The sequence below is a fragment of the Rosa chinensis genome, chromosome 2, assembly GCF_002994745.2.
Source record: "Rosa chinensis cultivar Old Blush chromosome 2, RchiOBHm-V2, whole genome shotgun sequence".
Taxonomy (NCBI): domain Eukaryota; kingdom Viridiplantae; phylum Streptophyta; class Magnoliopsida; order Rosales; family Rosaceae; genus Rosa; species Rosa chinensis.
This window is the reverse complement of record NC_037089.1, coordinates 19,273,655-19,296,354: the sequence shown is the minus strand read 5'-3', so window position 1 is coordinate 19,296,354 and position 22,700 is coordinate 19,273,655. Positions and strand designations below refer to the sequence as shown.

The following is a 22,700-nucleotide window of genomic DNA, read 5'->3' as shown; positions in this document are numbered from 1 at the left end:
GTGACATACTGGAAAAATAAAACTCTTACAAAGCCATAAGCAATTTCTACTTTTAAAACATTCAAGAAGTTAAACCGTTAAACCATGTGTCCCTCGTGGCCTCATTATTCAATTGCCATCCCATGCACGGTTGCATCACCAACCAACTAGGTTTTATCTCAAAGTAAATCGCTGCATTGATTTGATTACTACCCAAATCTCGTGTTTGAGATAAATGGCAAACCGGAAGCCACCACCGCCAAAATGAGCTGGAGTTTGCTAAAATATCGCCTACTACCCTGAAAATCTGACCCCCAACCACGCAGATTACCCCGTGCTTTTTCATAATGACCGTTAAAGTAGTTGGCAGTAATGAAATGCGAAACGCGGGAAAGCGCGTAGGACACAGCAAAATACCAAAACGGCAGCGTTCTGATCCTTCTCTCGTCCGAAGTTCTTGGGCTCCCAATGAGACTTACAGATGGGCACTGTGAGGTTGGTGAATCTTATATGTAGGGGAGTTGGATGTTGCAGAATTCTTTCACGTGTCGAGTGAGTGCCCCAAGTCCTCCCTCAACCTCAACGCTGAGGGAGAGACAAAGAGAGAGAGAGAGAGGTGGTTTTGTTTCCTTCTATCTCCTTTGTCTCCTTTGCCGCCAGAGGGCGGGCATCTCTGGTGAGGTTGCCCGGAGGTGAAACGACGTCGTCAGGAAGTGATTCTTCCACCGCTTCAATTAGGGTACGTGATCATTTTCTGAGATATGAACGTGGGGTGTATGTAATTTTCGATATTGTATTATCAAGTTGTGCATAGAAATGAAAGTGATCAAGCATATTGATTGATGGCGGCTGATTATTTTGATCAACTTGCAAAATTGAATAATTGTTTTTGTTCATTTTGGTACTATTTAGATCCAAAAATTGAAAAGCATGTTAGGCCTTTTTGAGACTTGAATTATGTTGGTGCTTGGTTCTTAAATGTATTATAGCTGGGAGAGATCGATCTTATTCTGCACATTGTATTTCTTTAGGGTTTAGGAGAGATCTTATTCTGTTAATGTTCATATTGTATTGCTTTTTAGAAAAAAGATTGTCTGATTTCTAGTATGCACAGTTTCATGTTGTTTTACAACCTCGAAATCCCTGATGATTCAATTCAGTGGTAATTAATTTTGTTTTCCTAGTTGTCAATGATTTTACCATTTGTGCAACAAATTGGATGGTGTGTTTTCCCCACTTGTTTTTTTTTCATAATTCTTGGGTTTTAATACCTTATAAGGCAATTGTGTGTTCTTGATCGAAAGTAGGATTGTTCCTTCATTGAGAGGGAAACATATAGCATGCATCTAGCTACTTCTATATTATATAATATCGAAAGTAATATCCAGTGTATTGTATTCTGCATACTAAATCCTTTTGATCAACAGTAGAGATATAATCTCTCTATTCCATTCAACATTTGCCTTATATATGACGGTTCATATTGTAAAAGTGTTTCTGTTCATACCCTCCAGTTAAAACTGATTCTGATAGTTATAATACTTCTGCAGAACTGTACCCTAGACAAGTAGACACAATGTGTCAGGCGGACAACATCCACAAAAGATCAGCCACAGTTGACAACAGAGATTCTCCGATGGTTCCACCATGGCCCGGTCCAGTCAAAAACAGTTTTCATAAGAGGTTATCATCGAATGCATCACCAGTAAGGAGGTGCAACTACGTCTCCAAGGCAACAACAGATTTATGGGGGCGCCTCTTTGACGAAGGCTATAGAGCAGATGTTGCTATTCATACGGATGATGGGGGCATCGTCTATGCACATGCTAACCTTCTTGTAAGTTTAACATTGATTAGGATCCGATAAGTGCTCTTGTCAATAGTCTGTTGCAGTTCTTGAGCCTTAATTGATCATACATAAATTTCTAGTGAGGAAGGCAAAATTTTCAGGGAAATCATAATCTTGTACTGAATTGTCCACTGGCAGACATAAGACATGATGTGAATTACTTACTCCAATTGACATAATTGTACTTGATCCACAATGCCTTACAATCTTCGCCAATCAAATCAAAGTTTCTATCTTAGATCAGTAACACTATCATTCAATTTGTTGGCAGATCATGATGTAAATCCATATTGTGCCTAAAGCCAACTCCACCTTGACTAGTGAAACTGTGAATTTTCTCTAGCAATACCTGCTAGGTTAGGAATTTCACCTGGGTCACCATTTTGCCTCTGGATCTGCTCTGCCTAATGGGATTTGTTAACCACCTATAAGAATTTTCTCCTAGGATCTCCACCTAACGAGTAAGGAATTTCGCTCAAGGTATATTGTCCTGAACTAAACCATCTTGTGAAGATGTCTTATCCCAAAATGCCTGGGTTCAAGTAACTTGAAAAGATATTCCAATCAAGAGGCTAAACAATGGACAATGAATTATTCAGTGCAGGACAATTGTATTTGGTCCATTATTCCTAACATTATTAAAGGCAATACTTTATTGGTTTCTTATTTTTAAATGTTTTCACCCAAAACGATAGTGTAATACTATAATGCAAACTTGTAAACAAGAGCTATCCCAATTGTAAGAGTAATTTACTTCCCGGATTGGTATATGATTTCATGGTCACATTGTATTTGGATGCTATTTTGTCAGGGAATGGCTTCTCCTGTAATGAAAGGCCTGTTGAGGCAACCAAAAGTGTCTCGTCGTCCACGAACAATCTCTATTCAAGGATTTCCATATGACGCAGTTAGAGTGTTTATTCGTTTCTTGTACTCTTACTGGTAACATTTTCTTCCCTAATGAGTGCCTTTTCTACTTAACTGTACTTTCTGGAAATTTGATTCCTCAGAATTGACGTGTAAGTCAGAATTTATAGATGAACCTAGAAGATTAGCATGAAGAGTCCATGGTGACTGTTCATCCTTTACAATTTATGAATACTAATTGTAATTAATGTGGAAAGCCAAAATTGGTTTTCTTTTTTGTTGAATGTTTTACTGACCTGAAAAATACTACTACAAAGTTTAAGCACAATGCTGAAGTTCTTTGATTGTTTCTGGTGTTTTCTGTTTAATTAGCTATGAAGAAAAAGAAATGGAGGAGTTTGTTGTAGCCTTGTTGGTGCTTTCACATCTCTATGCGGTTTCTCCGCTGAAGCGAGAGTGTGAACAGAAGCTGGAAGGTGGCTTGCTTACCAAAGAGAATGTAGTTGATATTTTTCAACTTGCATTACTGTGTGACGCCCCTCGGCTTAGCCTTATTTGTCACCGTATGATCCTGAAGAACTTTAAAGCTGTTTCTGTGACTGAAGGATGGAAAGTTATGAAGCAGAGTCACCCAACACTAGAAAAGGAACTCTTGGAATCTGCAATTGAAGAAGATAACGTAAGCGATCCGTTTGGTATTGTCTTCTTTTATTTTCTTCAAGTACCCCATGCCCCATCTTCATGAATTAATGATTTTTATCTTTGAACTCATTTTCAGAGGAAAAAGGAGAGGATCAGAAAGATAAATGAGAGAAAAATATATCTGCTATTATATGATGCAATGGAGGCTCTTGTGCACATATACAGAGATGGTTGTCAAACAATTGGACCATGCGATAAGGACTTTAAAGAGAATAAGGATCCTTGTAAATATGTCGCCTGTAAGGGACTGGAATTGCTCGTCCGTCATTTTGCTGGTTGTAAATTGAGAGTCCCTGGTGGTTGTATCCATTGCAAGAGAATGTGGCAGCTGTTGGAGTTACACTCCCGCCTTTGTGCTGATTCCCATGTCTGTAAGGTTCCTTTGTGCAGGTCTGCCTACTTCCTTTCTTCTTCCTCTTTCATTTTTTCGCACTGAGTTTCAATAAGCATCGAGGAGAGTTATTTACATGCAAAAAGAAAACCAAAAAAAAGAAACATGTAAAACAATGTACGTTACCTCAATATGAGTAGGAATTACTATGGAGACATTCATGTATACATCCATTCTCTCACAATAACCAATCAGGAGACCAACACTTGTGGGAAAGTGCATGGTTGCATCTGTATGCAAAAGAATTTTGATTTCATGGGTCATTGTGTATCTAGCTGGGATTGATACTTCACATTCTAATTGGTGTTTGTTTTGTTTTCAGACTTCATGCTATGTTGTATACAAACTTCTGAACTTATAACTAACTCTGGAAACAATTTCATTGCAGGAACTTTAAAGAGAGAATTAGGAAACAGAGTAAGAAAGACGAGATTAGGTGGAAGATGTTAGTGAAAAAGATTTTGAGAACAAAGAAAATCGCAGGAGCGCCGTTCTTATCATCGGGAGTTGTGAGCTCTTTGTGGCAATGACGTCTTTTTCTAATGGAATGATTCCATTGTACATTTGCTGTGATCTAAGTAGTGTGTCTTATGTACCTTCTCAATCTGTGATGAATAAGAAGCGGAGAATGACTTCCTGTTTTTGAAGTTAATTTCAAAAAAATTTGGTAAGATACAAGTAAAAGCTTCGTCTGGTACTTGGGCCTATCACTAGGTATCCATTGCCTTATGAAGACTCAAAACTTCTATTATGGAGTTACGTACTTTTGGCAGCTGATAAATTCTCGTACTTTGGTCTTTTTTAATTTTTTTTTTTTTATGACTAGTTGTGTGAATGTCTAAACATTGGATCGAGGACTGCAACTATACGTACATATATTCTTTGAAATCAACTAGTATCACAGCCTTCTAAGCGATTGCTAATTCAATGAAACTTTTCTTTCTAAAAAATAAATAATAATAAATAAATAAAACTAGTATCTCAGTTCTTTTTTTTTTTTTTTATCGAGAAATTTATTCAACCAAAATAAATTGTAATATAAAGGAGGCCAAACCAAATCTCTTCTAAAAAAATCTATCGAATGCGGAAATTTGGAAGATCCAAGTAATCTTTTTTATAGGAATCAAAAATAAAATATGGTACCAAACTAAACCATTAGAATAACAACCAAAATTAACAAAAGTATGTGCAACTTGATTATATCTTCCCTAAAAATATGTGACAAGCAAAATTCAATTTGAGTTCTTTGATGTAAACAACTACCCTATACAACTTGAACACCCCTTGCAACTCCTATTATCTGAATCCAATTATGTGAATGCTCACAATATTGCAGTGATAGGTGCAATAATAATTTGAGAATGAGCATCTAAGCCTACTTCCACCTTTGTGATTATTCCAAAGGTTTCCACTCCTTTCAAAATATTATTATTACCTGAGATGCATGTCTTTTGACAAGAGTAAGCAAAATAATTCAATTTTCCCCAATATCTTATTCTGGAACTCTATCCAATGAAACCATTGCAAGTCTAAACGGCTCTAAACAATAAAAATCATGTACTTCTTCCATATGGATTGTTTTTAGCTCTATTTTTTCTACAGTTGGCTTCCAATTGCTGCAATTTATTGAGGACTCTCTCTTCTTAGTTATTTCATGCTTTTACTGACTAAGAAGCATGGACAAGATATAATAGTTTTGTGAATTACAGTGTGTTCATGCAGCTGCAAAAATAAAATAAAATAAAATGAAATGTTCATACTATATATGAAATAAACAATTTGTGACTATACCTAGAAAAAAAAGCTACTGAAGCAACGTGACTCTTTCCACCTACTGGAAAGTAAAGGGCATGCTACAGGGGTGATTACAGAACTTTCATATATAGAGACTGAAGTTGATTTCAGAGGAGTTTTGTGTGAGGAGATACAACGCTCCTACGTCGGTCCTTGATGATATGCCTATCGATACTGTAATAAAGTTGCCCATAACGTGGCCAGCTGTATGCCGTGTGCCGGGCTTACGACTACTCTTGCAGCTTATGCATCTACTGGATTTAAGTTATATGGAGTGTGCCCATAATCGTCTGCCTCCATTTGACTTACTAGCATTCATGCATGTATCCTCGTCAAGTGAACCTTCAGTGTTGCAATTAATAAAATTTGAAGTAATCAATAGATAGAAATAATGAAGCTTCAGAAGTTTACTCATTTTCAAATTTCAAGTGATGATTCTGCATATCTCAGGACTGTGAAATTAAACAAAGAAAATTCTAATCAATAAATCTCTTAGAACGCAAGCTCCCTATTGTGCGGTTGGTTCTTTGGCCTCTGTGTGCAAGTGTACGTATTTGATCTTCTATGGCAGATTCTCCACAGCTAGCTTCAGTCTTCTGAACCAAGGCAATGTACAACAATGAAATGACTCAAATGATCAGAATGCACACCTAAGCACATTTTCACTTTTTAATTTGCCGGTTCTAGCTAGCTAGTATATAATTGAAACCCAAATATATATAGATCATACGTACTGTAATCTCATTTGGGAACCAAGATTTGAATTGTTGTAAAGGAAAGCCAAACTGGATCAGCTGCTTTAATTTAGTTGGTACTATATAATTTTACCCCAACTGGCTGTATATATATACAAGGGCGGATCCAGGAATGAAAATCTGGTGGGGCTAGAACTTCTTAACAAAAAAAATAATTATTGGTGATAGAAATTGATTAATTGATTAACACTATGTCTACAAAGAACTCTTGCAAGTCGCAACAGACCACAAACTTCATGTATAAGAGCCCAAGCATGAATAAGAGAAAAAACAAAACACAAGCATGAGTTAGAAGAAAAACACACCCTTTATTGATTACCATACAAACAAAAAGACTCAAATTTACAAAGCTACTACAAAAGATTCAGTTTTTATTGATCACTATATAAACAAAAAGACACATCTATAATCAAACACAAGATGTGGAAGCAAAGCTGCTCTGTACCTTCACTAGCTCGATAAAATGCTTGTCCTTAGTAGCTCTTTAATGACAAACATGTTAAAACTAGTTCTATAACATCACCTGGAAAGTTGCTAATCCTATCCAACTCCATTCTCAGTTCAGAATTGGACTTGTGTCTTTTTCTTTGCTCCATATCACTCACTTCCCTTTATTCAGAAATAGGATGATATATATTATTAGGCAAGGGCCGCTACAAATGCATCAGAATTGTTATACTTTTAACAAAGCTTCCTTTGTCAAAACAAAATTACTTTTAACAAAGCTTCAAGCTTGGTTTTGATGTCAGCAAAGAGCAAATTTCCTGCATACCATTAACTTTCAAAAATTGAAGAAATAAATAAAAACAAAACTGGGTCATAAACATGAATGCAACAACCCAGAGCTTTAATCAAGAATTAAATCAGAGTGAAATAGAGAAGAAGAAGCCTTAAAGACCGATCAGAGGAGAGTGGGTTCTTGGACAGTATGGCGGAGAGTTAGAGAAGAGCGGAGTCATGGAAAGACCGAATCTGCTACATTCTTGCACCCACTAATAGATGAAAGTGGAGTCATGGAGAGTATGATGAAGTAGCCAAAGGTAGTAAAGACCGATCTCCAGTTATGGGTAGGGCTTTAACAACGAAACAAACTAGTTTCATATATAGTATATGTAGGTAAAAAAAAAAATTTCTCAAAATTCCCGATAGGGCTTGAGCCCTACTCATCCTTGCTTTGGATCGTCCCCTATATATATATATATATATATATATATATACACACACACACACACGTGTGTGTGTATTCCTATATATGACTATATGAGCAACATTAAATGTAGATGTAGAATGGTGTTCACCACTTATTGAAATCTTTCAATGTTTTCTTAGATCAGTGCAAAGTCCCAAAGGACTGAATGTTAGGTCATGATGTCGCGTGCATTATTGGCAAGTCACCAAACATCGTTTCAGACCTTCTTGCCACACATGATTCAGTGGTAACATTGTTTGGTAGGTGTATGGTGGCAAAGATGATGATCGATTTGCTTCTTCTCATACACTGCCAACAAATCGTAAAAGGGGAAGTTAAGGTTTCCTTTTTCTAACATCATCCAATAACCTATTGTTGGCGATTCATAGATTGACATACTTCCATGATTCCATCAACTTTGAGGGAAGCAACCATAGCTTGTGTACCTTCCATGCCGTGTAAGGTAGGGTTTAGACCCCAGGCAACCCACCTCGACTGATCACTAGCCACGGTTTGCCTGAAAGTCGACTTCCTTGCTCTGCTAGGGTTTCTTTGCCCTAGCCGCCACAATTGATCGAGTCTGTGAGAGATGACGGAAGAGACGATGGCTCCTCCTGTACTTTCTGAGGAGGTTATTGTGAGCCTTGTTGGAGGAGAGGATGCGATCCACGACTTATTTTTCTATTTATGTGGCTAGCTCTTATCCAAAAAAACAGTGTTAATCTCGACGTTTTCAGCGGCGATCTCCAACATTTGGTGATGAAGAGAGAAAGTTCTGATTCGGCAGGAGGAGGAGGACATCTTTGTCTTCCACTTCAAGGATAGGGAGGTGAAGAATCGGGTTCTTTCAGGAGGTCCATGGTTCTACAACAACTCTATGTTACTACTGGCAGATTATGATGGTGTTTCGGCTCTCGATGCGGCACCGCTACACTTTCTTGAGGTTTGGGTGGCTATCAGGGGTTTGCGCATAGCTATGAGCAACAAGAAGGCGTTAGTGCTCTGGGAACTTTCGATTGGGTTGACCAAAGGGCTATGTAGAGGAAAGACATGGTTCAGAGGATCCGTGTGATCCAGGACGTTCGCTAATGGATATGGGCGCGACGGAAATTTGAGTTTTCGACGGCGGTTTCAGTATGGGTGGAGTTCCAGTATAAGAAGTGCCATGGGCTTTGCACGACATGTGGATTCTTCGGGCATGGAGGTGGCATCTGTGATCAAAGGTTTGAGGGGGAGGCGTGGCCACTGGTGGTGTCGAACCGAGACGAGGTGGAGCGTGGGTTTGGTTCGGTGCCAAACTCACCAACTTCTGTGGCAGTAGTCGGTGGGCCGGGATTGACTCTTACAGCGTCGGCGGGTCAGTCGGTGCCAAAAGAAGGAAAGACGCTTGTGGAGACGGTAGCAGGATCAGAGGCTATGGCTACCAGTGGAGCGGTAGTCCTTCCGGAAAAACCGGCGAGAAGCCCTAATTTTGAATTAGGGTTGACCGGCGGGTTGACTGGGCCAAGGCTGCCGGGTTTTGGGCCGGATATTGATGGGTCTACTATTGGGTCAGAGAGGCAGGTATTATGGTTGGGCCTTAATGCTGATAGGGAATATATGGAGGATTCTGTTGGGATTTTTTTTTGTCACAAACACTCAAGGGCTTTGGGTGTGAGAAAGAGGCAATTCAAACTTAGTTTGGCAATTATTCCGTGGGAGTTTCAGCTGGGTGAGTTGGTGGAGGTTCCTGTTTCTATGGGGCTAGCCCCGAAGAAAAAGGGCCGCCCACGCAAACACATTCAGGCAAAAGATACAAGTAATAATGCAGGTGCAAATCTAAGCTCCAACTTGACAGGGAGGGAGATGGTTATTGTTTAATTGTTATTTTAGGGTTTAAGCCTGTGTGAGTATGATTCAGTTTCTATGAGCATTCTATGACGTTTCTAGTTTCTTACTTCTACCACAATTGCGTGATTGGCAAGTGAGGGTTAGTTGAATGATTTCTTTCCGTAGGAGGCGAAACTTTGTCATTCTTGGATAGGCTTGCTTAAATGTGAGTTACCCAATGATGTTAATTAGTTTACTTTAACTTAGATAGGTATTACCGGATTTTCTTGCCAGAATTCTTATGTAAGTTTTGTAAGCTATGGCTTTTTAGCTGTTGGTTATTGAATTGTTATCAACTTCTATTCAAAAAATATATATATCAACTATGGGGGAGGGATAATAATTTTAATGAATGGGGGTTGAGTACTATTCAAAAAAAGAATCTTCATACTTTTGATAGAATAGGGGGTGTATTCATTTCAAAGTATACAAGATTATTTTGTATTTTAGAAGTCCATGGGTATTCAATTGAGATTTTAAATAGTCCTTCAAAATCTTAGTGTATTAAATTAAGATTTAAAACTATCTTTTAAAAAAAAAAAAAAACCTTAGCCCACCTCACCCTTACATATGTCAGTGAAAATCAAACTCATAACTTTTATAATGTTAGAATTATAACTTACCAACATGTCACAACTCACTGACTTAAAATTATCCATTCAAATCTGGCGATATTCAAAAGTATAGGGATTTTTTAGGATTTTATTAAATGTTGAATTTTGGAGGATTTTATAGTGCTTTTTATACATATCTAAACTCAAAGATAATCCAGCCACGTCTTAAGAGATTTTGATGGATTCTTCTCACTCAAAAAAATGCAGAAGCTATTCCTCAAAAAAAAAAAATGAAAAAGCAGCCTTTAATAGATAACAATCATCCATTTTGTCCTAGACTCATTTTCCCACTATCCTCCTTTACCTCGGCTCCCATATAATAATTTTTTCTAATTTTATCACTATAGCTCTAAAAGCCTGTCCTTCTAGGTAATGAAGGTAACTTTTAATGATATTGTTAAGATGATCGATACATCCACACATGTTTCTTTTCTTTTGTAAATTAGATATGAAATAAATTATGTCATTAGTTTACTACTTTATTTTTTGTATAATATTTTGACTAATGTAATATTATAAAAAGATGAAAAAAAATTGATGCCTAAGGTCGAGATAATGAGTACTTGAAAATCAAACATGATACACAAATGTGAAAGAATTTGAAGGAGATATGAGTCAATAGTTAAGATTGCAAAGGCCGAACTAAGGAAAACCTACTTTTTATTACCTCCAACGTTAATTCTTCTTTTCTTTTTCTAATTAGATCGACTCGATAGTTGAATTTAGTTTAAATTTATTTAAGTGTGCAAGGGATATGCAAGTATGAAACTAGAAAATCACATATTTATTGATGTGTTTCTTCAATAATTAGAAGTCACTAAATCGTTTTGGTTGTCATAGTTAGTTGCCTATGACATTGCATGTAGAGGATTTTATAACTTGTTCAGGTATAAAAAAATTTGTTTCAAGTAGTGATTTTTTTTTTTTTAGGGGCATGAGTATTCACACAACCTTACAAATTAAGTCACCCTTAGGATCATCCATACAACAAAATCTAAGCTCCCAAAGCACATAAACATTGCTTTTGCCTTTTCAGCCAAACCGGGAGACAAATCCCTAACAAAGAAAATTTATTCTAGAGCTGTCTGCACATTTAAGAAAAAGACGATTAGCCTATACGACATAAACCTTGACTAAATTGAAGCTACAAAAATATCATAAGGACTTGTAAAATCTAAAATCTAAACAAATACTAGTAAATCAATCCATTAGAATCAATCAAAGTCCATATGGAATTTAAACAATCCGTGGATTAAGTAAATGATTATAAAAACTCAAACAGAATCTTTTAAAATCTGAACTGAATACACCCCCCTAAATTTACATAATAGTATGACCGGACTGACGAGTGCCAATTAATAGATTAATACAATAAAGTAATAATGTAATATCGGCAATGCTTTTAATAAAATTATCTTAGTGTCAAGCTATGTGTCAAGGGTTATTTTCAACTCTTCAATTCGCAAAAAATTGACTCAAACTTAGATTCTTGTCCTAAAAAAAATATTTCAACTACGTATGAATTGACAACCTTGTTAGAAAACAGGGATAGTAAGCAATGGATCGATCCTTGAAAAATAAAATTTGATTGCAGATTGGTATAATTAAAGTTTTTTTTGTCAAACTAATGTAAATAAAGTTACAAAATAGGATTGCAAAAGGGTTTCAATCCTAAATTAGGAGTGAACCAGAGTCTTAATCCTACTATACGAGTGATCGAATTGAAAGTTACTCAAAAACTAATAAAACAAGTAATAAAATCACTAACTTGATTGAGATTGATAGAGGCTTGCTTGTAGCAATCTCCTAAGATGGAATTTCATCTCTACTCTTTGTAGGCATAAGGTTTACACTTGATGTGTTGGCATCCCTATACAAAACACCTCGGAGAATTTCAGGTAATTGCATCTCATGCATAAGCACGGGATTGCAATATGTGAGCCCTAGTCAACCCTATGTTTTTGGGAGTCCAATTTTGGAAAGTATCTTTTGGATTTTAGATTTTATTTTACAAAAATATTTTTCAACTGATAAAATCGTGCTTTTGAAGTCCTAGGTGATTTAGGATTTGTTTATTTTAATTGGATATCTTTTATTAAAAGATCTTTCCTAGTAGGAGTCCAATTAGGGTTAAGTCTTAATTGTTGAGAATTTATTTTCTCCTCAATATATTCAGAAAAGCAACGTTGATTGAGTGGGGATTATTGTGTGTCTTGCTTGCTTAGAAAGAGTTCCATAGGAGTCCATGAAACACTTGTTCCGTGTCTAAGCGTTTCATTATTCATTCATATACATGCATTGATTCTCTCGAGATCAGTAGAGAAGATTGGTGGTGCAAGTGGAGCGATATTTGCAGATCGTTCAAGTGAAGAAGAAGGTCAAGATTCAAGACAAGCACCTCTCTAGTGAGTCTAGAGATTGTAGCCACGTAGAGAGCTATATGTGTTTGTAAAGAACCATATCTTCATCAATAAGTTGATTGATTTTATTTGGATTCTCAAGAGTAAGAGCCCCGCAGTATTTTTAATCTCAAAATTGAGGTTTTCACTGCTTAACCAAAATTGTGCTTTCTGTGTGAAAATTTTGATTTCTGCCCAGCAAGGATTGTAATGTGTCTATCAATCCCCGAAACCCAGAAAAACGTTTCATCCAAGTATTTTCACTCTTGAGCTTGAAATTCTTGAACGTACGTCTATCTTGTAGGATACACCAATCAGATTCAAGTCAATCTTCGACTTGGATCCTAACGAACTTTATTTTGTGTTTTCTCCATAGAAAGAAGAGGGAGAGAGAAGAATGAGTTCGTTAATGTCTGCATTGATTTCATGCTCTATATAAAGAGAATGAATAGTTACATTTATTGGGATAGACAACAATAACTGTTCATTCAAAATCACATGAATAGTTTCAAGATCTCTAATGATTATCTGAACTTTTTTTTTTTTTTGGTTACAAATGATTATCTGAACTTTAATCAAATAGAAAACTAAATCAATAAGAATCTTTTCCAATTTAAGTCATTAGAGCCCAAGAGGCCCAAGGCCCAAGAACCATGTGACGTAAATCAGATTTTTGATAGGGTAATCTATCCCCACATGTTCCAACAAACCTATCTCTTTATGAATGATGATCGTAATTTGTTACATGTGCTTGAGCCAATTCAGTTAATTCGGTCCGATCTTGTGCTTTGAGCACTACATCTAGCAGCAAAGTTAACTACGGAATTAAGCTTAGATTTAAGGATAAAAATCAGAAATAGTACCTGAACTATACTTTTATTTTATCGATAGTGTACCTGAATTTTATTTTTTGTCACAACCAGTACCTGAACTCTTCGAGTTCTTTTAAAGTGGTACCTAAGGTGACATTTGGTCATCAATCTAGTCAAAAATGACAACTGAGGAGCAATGTCTTATTCATCAAGGTTAAAGATAACAATTTGTATTAATCGTTAACTATGTCATGGCCCAAGTTAGTATCGTTTTCTTCTTAACTTTTGATCTATGAAGCAAAAACTCAAAATTTCTTATCTCAAATCAAACAATTAATGAACCTAAATATCAAACATGTGCCTAATAAATAAGACACATGTGCCTCACGTGCCATTTTTGGCCGGAGTAGTGAGCGAATGTGGCTTTAGGTACCACTTCAAAAGAACTTGAAGAGTTCAGGTACTGGTTGTGACAAAACATAAAGTTCATGTACCATTGATAAGATAGAGGTATAGTTTATATACTATTTATGATTTTTTTTTCCCTAGATTTAATGATGGTCGAGCCTTAAGAAAGGTTTCCAGGGTGGATTCTACAAATTTTTAGGGTGAATTGCAGCCAAGTTTATAATTTACAGTAAATGTCATAAAATCTTTGTTTATTTTAGAAGCATGAAGATGTTACGTATAACCCATGCTTTAATTTTCCCACAACAGCAGCATGTTTGGTTAGATGATAAGAACATGAAATAATTAAGAAGTTGGAATCATCTTTCAATAAGTATCATTCCAGATTCCTGAATGAAGCTTATAAACAAAGCTAGATATACTCTTCATATTTGACATTAACTATTTTCTTACTTAGTTACTTGTGTGTTTCATTTCGTTATCTTTAATTTTTTCGAGTAGAACCACCATAATAGAATGAGATGTTGGTGGAAATTAGAAACATTTGCTTGTGCTTTAGATATTTGGCCAACTGAATCCTTCACACATTTGAGGTTTACAGTCCAATTTACTCAATGTTATTATGGTTTACAATTTCTTGTAGAAATTTGTTGATTCTTATTTCTTCCACGTGTTATGCGCGTGTTAAATCTTACAATTGCCTCTGATAAATATGTTTTATTTATTGTTTATCTGAGTAGTTCTAGATTCTAGTCTCGGGCAATCCATTAGTGTTTGTATAAATTTGAACTCAAATTTAAGTTATTTTTAAACATATTTCATTTAAAATATGTCAAACTACAAAGTTTAAATGATTACATATAGAGTCTACATGCAAAATGTTCTAAAGATTCAAGACAATCATATTTGAAAAGAAGAAACTAACAAATAGGTAGTCAAGTGGTAATGGTGATTCGGAAATCAGGTTAGAACTATACTAGATGGTTTATTTCACCTCCAATATGACCAAAAAAAATATATAAGTCAAACAAAAAACGATAGGAAATATATAGGGTTTTTGTCCATTTACCCCATTTTTAGGGATTTTTTCCCACTAACTGCATTAAGTTTTTTTTATTCTTTCTTACCCAATACACTTTAAGGGAGTCTTCCCTAATACCCTATTAAGATTTTTTTTTGTTTTTAATTTTTTTTAAATACCATTTTACCCCTCACCCCTTTATTACTTAGAGAGAGAGAGAGAGAAAGAGAGAGACAAAGAGAAAATGAAAGAGAGAGAAACCATAGGAGACTTCGCCGGAATCCGGTCACCGGCCACCGCCCACCGGATTTTTTTTAAAACCTCTATTGCCCCCCAATAGAGGAGCAATAGACGTCTATTGCCCCAGCAGTGTATTGCCCCCTAATAGATGTCTACTGCCCCCCAATATAAGAGCAATAAGGTCTATTGCCCCCCAATAGACATATATTGCCTCTCAATAGACGTCTCGGTTACCGAAATGAGAACCAATCTTCTTAAAATTACACAAATAAAACTTTGATTAAAGAAAAAAAAAACGAGGAGATTACATAAATTCAAAACGTCTATTGCCCCCCAATAGACGTATATTGCCCCCCAATAGACTTTTCGATTACTGAAATGCGAACTAATCTTCTTAAAATTACAAAAATAAAACTTAGATTAAAAAAAAAAAACGAGAGATTACATCAATTTAAAACGTCTATTGCCCCGAATAGACATCTATTGGCCCCCAATAGACGTCTATTAGCCCCTAATGAAACCTTTTTTTTCTTTGTTCTTTCTTTCTATTTTACCAAAAAAAAAACAAATAAACCATAAACTTATTTGTGCACCCATAAACTAATCTGGGCACCCAGGAACTAGTGACCTCTAATCCTCCAGTGCGGCAACTTCTGCCACGAATGGTCAGCATCCCAGAGGCCTTCCTCCTCCACTCCACGTCCTGATTTGGGCACCGGAGCTGCGAAATTGGCCAAATCATCTTTCTCCTTCCTCCTCTGCCACCAGCCTGCATTTAGCACTGGAGGATACGACACCGGAGCAACGGCAGAGTGGATCGAACGTCGGTGACGCGCAGCGGAGTGAATCGAACTCTCGATGAGGCCAAGGAGACGGCAGAGTGGATCGAACGCCGGAATCTGAGCAAGAACTCAACGTCGCACCAAGGTGAAGATTGGGGAGTGGATCGACGCCGGAGATGCGCAGCACCGACGGGTTGGTCCTCGACACCGGAGTCTGGAAGAGAGAGGTAGGCTGCGTAGGTCGAGCGCCAGAGCCGGAAACGGCCTGGCTCGTGCGTCGAAGCCGAAGGTCAGTAGGAAATGGGGAAGGAGGGAGAGAGAGAGATCGGGACCAGAGAGAGATTGATATTGAGTGGCAGTGGTTGTAGTTATTTAATTGAGTTGAGGGTAAAATGGTCATTTTGTGTTAAATTGTGTGTGTGGAAACAAAAATCTGTTGCTGGGGTAAATGAGATAATTTTTTGTTATTTTGGTGCTTTGAGTCAAGGACCCAAATATATAAATGTCGTCAAAGATTATATCAATGATTTTTTTTTTTTGAAGGGAATAATTCAATGAAAATTAGCAATATAAATCACTCAAGAAGGCATCCCAAAAGGGAGCATACAGAGGACAAAATCATCTTGACCCTATAGCTAATTAGTACAAATCATAAGGTGTACTACACCAACAATTTGTCCTTTTACAGTAGACCACTGCTCTGAAACTAGACTCGTCCCAGCGTTAAAAAAAACACACACAACTTGCCAAGGCATGTAATGGTGGTACTCACAACGTGCATATGATGTGACTTTTTATAGAATTTAGGAATGATCAATCTACCTGACAGTAAAAGCAGCACATCGGAAGAGATAAGACTTAAGAGTCACAAATTTGAGCAAAGCATCAAGCACCATATCTCTTGAGTCCCAAATCCTCCTTGGGGGGAAACAGGCCCAACAACTGGGCTCCGCTTTGGGCCCAAACCCAGCCAAAACACCTAGCCCACTAATCTAATTTGGGCACCCAGGCGGAGCCACCTGCCACCATACCTGCGACTCCAGCCACCCTTGTGACCCCGGCCACACCAGCAACGTCAGCCATACCTCTACGACTCCGGCCAACCACTTAACTGCCATCATCTCCTGCCACACCTTCGACTCCAGCGTCAAGACCAAAATAGAACAGAGCCTAGCCGCCGCCGTGCAACCCAGCCAGCAATAGCAGGCCATCTCCAAAACTCAAGCGTCATTATTCTCGTCACAACAGCTTTAAGACAACGACCCAAAACACATTCTCACTTTTTCTTCTTCTTTTTTTTATCAATACAAACTTCATTAATAATATTTGGTTCAACTACAATTTAGGCACATCTCATAAGCAATGACACCTTTCAAAAATAATAATAATAATAATAAGTAATGACAACCTAATTTAAAACAGAAAGTCGAATGAAACAAAATTAACAAAATAAAAAGAAATGTGAAATTATATTGGCGTAGTTTGGATGTGAAATTATATAAAACTGTCATCATCTTAAATCTCACGGCTAGAAACTCCGGAGAAAAACTTGCTTTGTTCAAGTTTTCTATTAATGGCGGGATTTCTGCTTCTTTCCCTAAAGATGTATAGCATGATAGTAGTCTTAGTTACCTTTCCCTAAAGTGATTCATGAACCATAGGTTGTCCTTAAAGCTTGAATATCTGAGAATTTTGACAATTTGTCTCTCCCCCCTTACCAATAAACTTTCACACATTATTGGAGTGGGGTAGAGAGAAGAAGAAAGCAATTAAGCAAAGACTTGCTGAAGAATAGGAATAGCCACTTATTGCTTTATAATTATCAAATAAATGCACGACCAACCACGACATCATATTGAACCACCGTGAAAACATTCCTGCTCCCTTCAAAATGAGTGGGGACTTCAATCTGGGACCTAAATGAAGAAACCTATCCTAACTATATATTGGGCATGTGTGTTTGGAGCAGAAAAGGCAAACCTAAAATATTTTGACTGTAAAATCTTCTTCTTTGATGATACCCTTCCCATAACATTATGTTTCATCTTTTCTGGACTATGCATTCTCTCATACAAAATCTGTTGCTTCTCCGGGAGCATTACCCGATTAACTAATCGGAAATTCTCTTGGTGTGGATTGGGATTTTCCTTTATATTGGAAAGACTTTCAAAAGTGCCTTCCCCTTCTGCATTCTTCTACTCCTTTGACATGCTTGTAACAAAAGAAACGAATATATTGGTGGTGCTGATTCAGTTGGATGTGTCGGTGATGCCTGTGGTAGTTTCATCTAGTTTAGTTGTCCTCCTAAAGGTTCCTGGGCTTCATATACACATAATTTCAAAGAGAAAAGCTGTCGTCGTCCGAGGTGTCTTCTTGTCTTAAGTGATACTTGGAGAGAACTGGTAGAGGAGCAGTTGCAGCTATCCGGAATGACCTAGCAGAACCCACCAGTGTTCTGTCCTGCATATTCCCGACCTCCTTGCACACATGGTCCAATACTTTTAGAAAATCTCTTACGATCATGAAGATTCTGAAAGGATGGGCTTCCTCCTTTGCTGTATCCCCATGGAAATATTGAGTAACCTCTTTCACCAGAAATAAAGCCTTTCTTTCATCAGCCTTGATCCTAAGAATTTCCTCCTCAGCCTCTTTTAGAAAGAGCTTCATCGACTTGAAGAATTTTCCATCTACATCTGCCTTGTCATACTGCAAGACCAGTCTGACCTTCTCAAGCCCCATTGCAAGCTTTGACACATAGCTACTTAGGACGTCTGAGTCCATTCCTGCTGCTTTTGCGACGTTGCCGAGGTCTTTGCTCAGCCCTGCCACCATTTTCAATCCTTGCTTTTTGAAATCACCTTCCTTTGTCTTGATGTTCTCCTTTGTTTCAGAACCTGGACTTTCAGATCTTATAATCTCTTGAACCACAAAGTGGAGCAATGTGGTCTTTCCATCTGTTCCCTTTATGTCGACCAGTTTTAAGAGCGTATCAAGTTTGAAAGCTTTAGCATCACCACGGTTGGTCCCAACATTCATTCGGTTTCCAGTCCTGAGAACAGCTTCAAGGAGTTTTAGGAATAATCGACTGTTCTTCAATTCTTCACTTGCTTCCTGAATAATGATGAGATTTAGATCTTGGTGTGAGTTTCTATGTCAATATTCATAGAATTAAGATAGTAAGGAAGCAAAAATTGTAAATTTAAGGCAATATACCTCGAGCGTTTGAAAAGACTTCCTTAGGTATTTCACTTCTGTATCAAAGTTAGCTCTGTATAGCATTGCCTCAACTCTCTTAAAAGCAAATGGGATATCAAGCACTGCCTTCAGAAACCGTTCAGCAGACCCTAATTTTGAGATGTCACCCTGGTACTCTCGAAGTTTAATTTCTTCTTCCTTTGTCGGTGCCATCTTAACCAGAGTCTCCAAAAGCTCGGCGCCCAAGCCTTCTGGGTTACCTGTTATGTCATAACACAAATTGCAAATGATATAAGAATTATTATTTATTTTTATGGTTGGACTATTCATGTAAAGGTGACATAACATCTATTTCTACACTTATATTGTGAGCTCTCATGAACATGAATGTTTTGATTGCAGTAATTAAAAGGTCACACAACTTACACTGGTGGTGCCTATCATATTTCACATGTCAATAGAATTTCTGTACCTAAAAATTATAAACAAACCAACAGGCGCAGATGCACACAAAGACACCTCAAGTGTTTAACTAGTAGGAGTATAGGCTAGTGTAAACCTCAGTTGCAGTCATTGCTGCTTTTGCAGGTCAAAGATAAGGTAAAACTTCAAAGTACTTCCAATAGTGCAAACATTAAATTTCTCGAAAGTTTACATCCAACAAGGCAATGTATGCTAACAAAGATCTTACATGTAAACATGAACCTACTTTTGGCTTCTAATTGAAAACTTTAAAGACACTCTGCGCTGGTCACAAAGGGAGGATGCAGGGGATTGAAAAAAAATTCAGAAAATTGCTGGTTTACTACAATGTCAGCTTTGAAGATAGAAAAAGAACTAGCAGCAGAGGACCTATCATGATGGATGGTTGCTGGTAGGATCTGGAGACCATTAATGATCCCATTAATCGTAACCCCAGGGTTAGTGATTCGTCCATAGGGATACTGACTACCTGTTTTTCAATGATTTTGCTCTCTCTCTCTCTCTCTCTCTCTCTCTCCCTCTCCTGGTTATGATTCAAAACTGACATAATGAACGTGTGGGGAATCATACCGTTAAATTTATATACTTATCTTCCAAGTAACAATGATAACTTCTTGATTAAGCTTTCAACACTCATTTCTGTTTTTGGCATCCTCTATTATCCTTTTCTTTCCCAACAGTGGGTACAATGTGAGCCACCTACCAGTTTGTGCTACTAGAGATCTATATATACATTTTTCTGAGTTCTGAATCCTAAAATGCTAAAAGCATCCATGATATACGGGTATAATATGGTGAGCTTACAAGAAGCCACATAATAGGGAGCCCTAGTATTGCTAAAGTAAACTGAGCAAATTGTAAACGGCATTTGATTAACCGAAATAGAAAAGAAGAAACTACTTACCATCGGAAAGAGCTTCAACGACCTCATCTCTTGCTACATTTAGTGCTCTTAATAGTATAGCTATGTTCTGCGACTTCTTGGGGTCCAAAACCCTGTTTTCCTGCTCAACAGGAGGCATAACCGATCTTCTAGTAGTAGTAGTAGTACTAGGTTCTTTTGGGACCGTATTCGCGGGATTGCAGCCGAAAAGAGTCTCCATCATATCTTCATTTAATCTGCAAACAAATTAGACATGACCAGAATCAGAATTTTGCAAATGAGAGATAAAAACACACATGATGATTAGTCTGCTGAATTGATTAATCTACTCACTGAAATGAGCTTGATTTCAGCTGGTCCCAAACTGTAGCTCTATCAGAGGTTGCTCGAACTTTGTCCCAGTGCAGAGGCTTCAACTTCGGCTTTGCTCCCCCAGAATCATCATTCTCGAAACTCTCTGCAGAGCCTAAGCTTTTCTCAGCTCGGTGAAGAGGTTTGGTTTTACTCGTCCCGTTCTCAAACCAGCCTTTCGGGGTTGATGTAGATGACAATTGTGGCCTTGATGATACTGGAGTCGGCTTAGCATCAACAACTGTTTCTGAATCATCCCCAATTCTTCGTGACGGTGGCGGAGGCGGTGGAGGTGGAACCGGGGCTGTAGGTACTTGGCGGCTCGGGTTGGCTATTGACTGAAGCAGACTCATATTTGGCGGTGGTGGCGGGGTTGAGAATTTTGGCTTCTTATGAGAATGCGAAACTGTTTGATGAAAGTCGTGAATTGCCGGCATTGGCGGTGGCGGAGGAGGCGGCGGTGGAGCTGGAGCAGCCCGGTTAGAGACTGAGAGTCGAGATTTCGGTGAAGTCCGTTTTGAGTGAGGAACCGAATTAGTATTGAGAGTCTGAGATTGAGACTGAGACTGATTGCTGCCATTACTGACCGTACTACACATACTGCTCTGCTTCGGCGTGTAATAGCTGTCGTCGTAGCTAATCGACGAGCACTGCGGCGAGTGAAACGCCGTCGCGTGGCTCTCTTCGTCGTCGGAAGACGTCATCGACGACGGCAAATCGGGATTCTGAGGCGGCGGAGGCTTCGCCAGCGGCGGCAGCGGTTGCAACTCGGGACTCGGCCGGTACCGATCCGATCTCTTGATCGAGTTGAGTTTCCGGTACGGCGACCGGTTCACTTCCGGCGTCACTCCACTCATGGCGTCGCTGCTCGTGGAGTTCTGGCTCGGCTCGACAGTGCCGATATAAAGGAAGCTCGACGGCGCCGCTCTGGAATCGTCCGCGAACCGCTGCGAGCTGCTCCCTCCGCCATTGACGAGTTTCTGAGTCTCCGACGGGTGCTTGACTCGGTGGCGGTAGAGAAAAAACGCGAGACCCGACAGCATTCCGAGCGTGACGATTCCGACGGAGACGGCCACCGCCACTTTCTTTGTTGACTTTGTCGGCAACGGCGCTTGTGGCAACGGAACGGTGCTATTTTGCGACACTGCCGGCGGCGATTGGCTCTGCTCGGGAGTCGTCGGTCCAGTCGGCAGCTCATGGAAGAATGGCTGGTCGGGACTGTCCGGCGGAGGAGGCGGTGGAGGAGGCGGGGATAGAAGCTCCGGCGGAGGAGACGAACTCTCTGGAAAAAGCGGTTGGTGTAGAATCCTTCGGTTAATTTGATTCTCAGAAGAAGAAGCGGAATGGACGAGAGTGATGGATAGTAGAATAATGCAGAAAAATTGAGCTCTCATGATGAAACTCTAATCCTAATGGCTTGGTCTGGTTGGTCTTCTTCAGCCAATTCACCTGGTCTTGTTCTTCTTTGGCTTTTGGAAAATGGAAGAGAGAGAGAGAGAGGGGAAGCTTCTTTTGGCTGGAAGGAGATCTGGGGATACGGTGCGATTGCCCAAGTAGACGCTGACCTCAGCAGTAGTTGTAGTAGTATTAGAAGCCGCATTTTCCCTATTTTATTCTGTTTTTTTTTTTCTTGCCTATTTTTTGTTTGGGTGCGGATTAATTATTAATTACTGTAATTAACAACAAACTTAACGTGTCAAACAATCATTAATATTTTATTATTGACCGTTTTTATTACTAGTTACCAAATTACTTCGGTATCCACACCCGTTTTGAGGTGTTACCCTTTTGAGCTTAATCGCATGAGCTTCCTTGGATTGATCATTCACATTCCATGAAAATGCATTTACTACATGATCTCTTTGGGATTTACCGTATTTAAGCGAAAGTTATATAAATGGGAATCGAACAAAGTTGCTTCTCAGTTATCACTAAATGCTGGTAGCATTTTCAAATGGTAAAACGAGTTCATTCATTTCTTTCTCGTAATATTGCCATTCTTTCTCGTAATATTGCCATTAGAAATTCATAATGTCAATTTTTCTCTAAATACATACTCTGCAAGATAATAATATCATTGAGTAAATCTAGAATACATTGATCATTTATAATATATG

General features: G+C 38.3%; 2 protein-coding genes across 2 annotated transcripts; one reads left to right on the top strand and one right to left on the bottom strand.

Annotated features, from left to right (window-relative positions):
* Positions 1 to 504: 504 nt before the first annotated feature.
* LOC112185551 (BTB/POZ and TAZ domain-containing protein 4) lies at positions 505 to 4,575 on the top strand. Its single transcript, XM_024323812.2, has 6 exons — positions 505 to 718; positions 1,530 to 1,816; positions 2,640 to 2,770; positions 3,068 to 3,374; positions 3,474 to 3,787; positions 4,177 to 4,575. Exons 2-6 carry the CDS (start codon positions 1,556 to 1,558, stop codon positions 4,316 to 4,318), a joined length of 1,155 nt encoding a protein of 384 aa, XP_024179580.1. The 5' UTR covers positions 505 to 718; positions 1,530 to 1,555; the 3' UTR covers positions 4,319 to 4,575.
* A 12,885-nt stretch (positions 4,576 to 17,460) lies between these two features.
* On the bottom strand, positions 17,461 to 22,224 carry LOC112187327 (formin-like protein 6). Its single transcript, XM_024326080.2, has 4 exons — positions 20,566 to 22,224; positions 20,254 to 20,468; positions 18,885 to 19,126; positions 17,461 to 18,782 (listed from the first exon to the last, which is right to left on the bottom strand). Exons 1-4 carry the CDS (start codon positions 21,975 to 21,977, stop codon positions 18,009 to 18,011), a joined length of 2,643 nt encoding a protein of 880 aa, XP_024181848.1. The 5' UTR covers positions 21,978 to 22,224; the 3' UTR covers positions 17,461 to 18,008.
* Between the last annotated feature and the right edge of the window lie 476 nt (positions 22,225 to 22,700).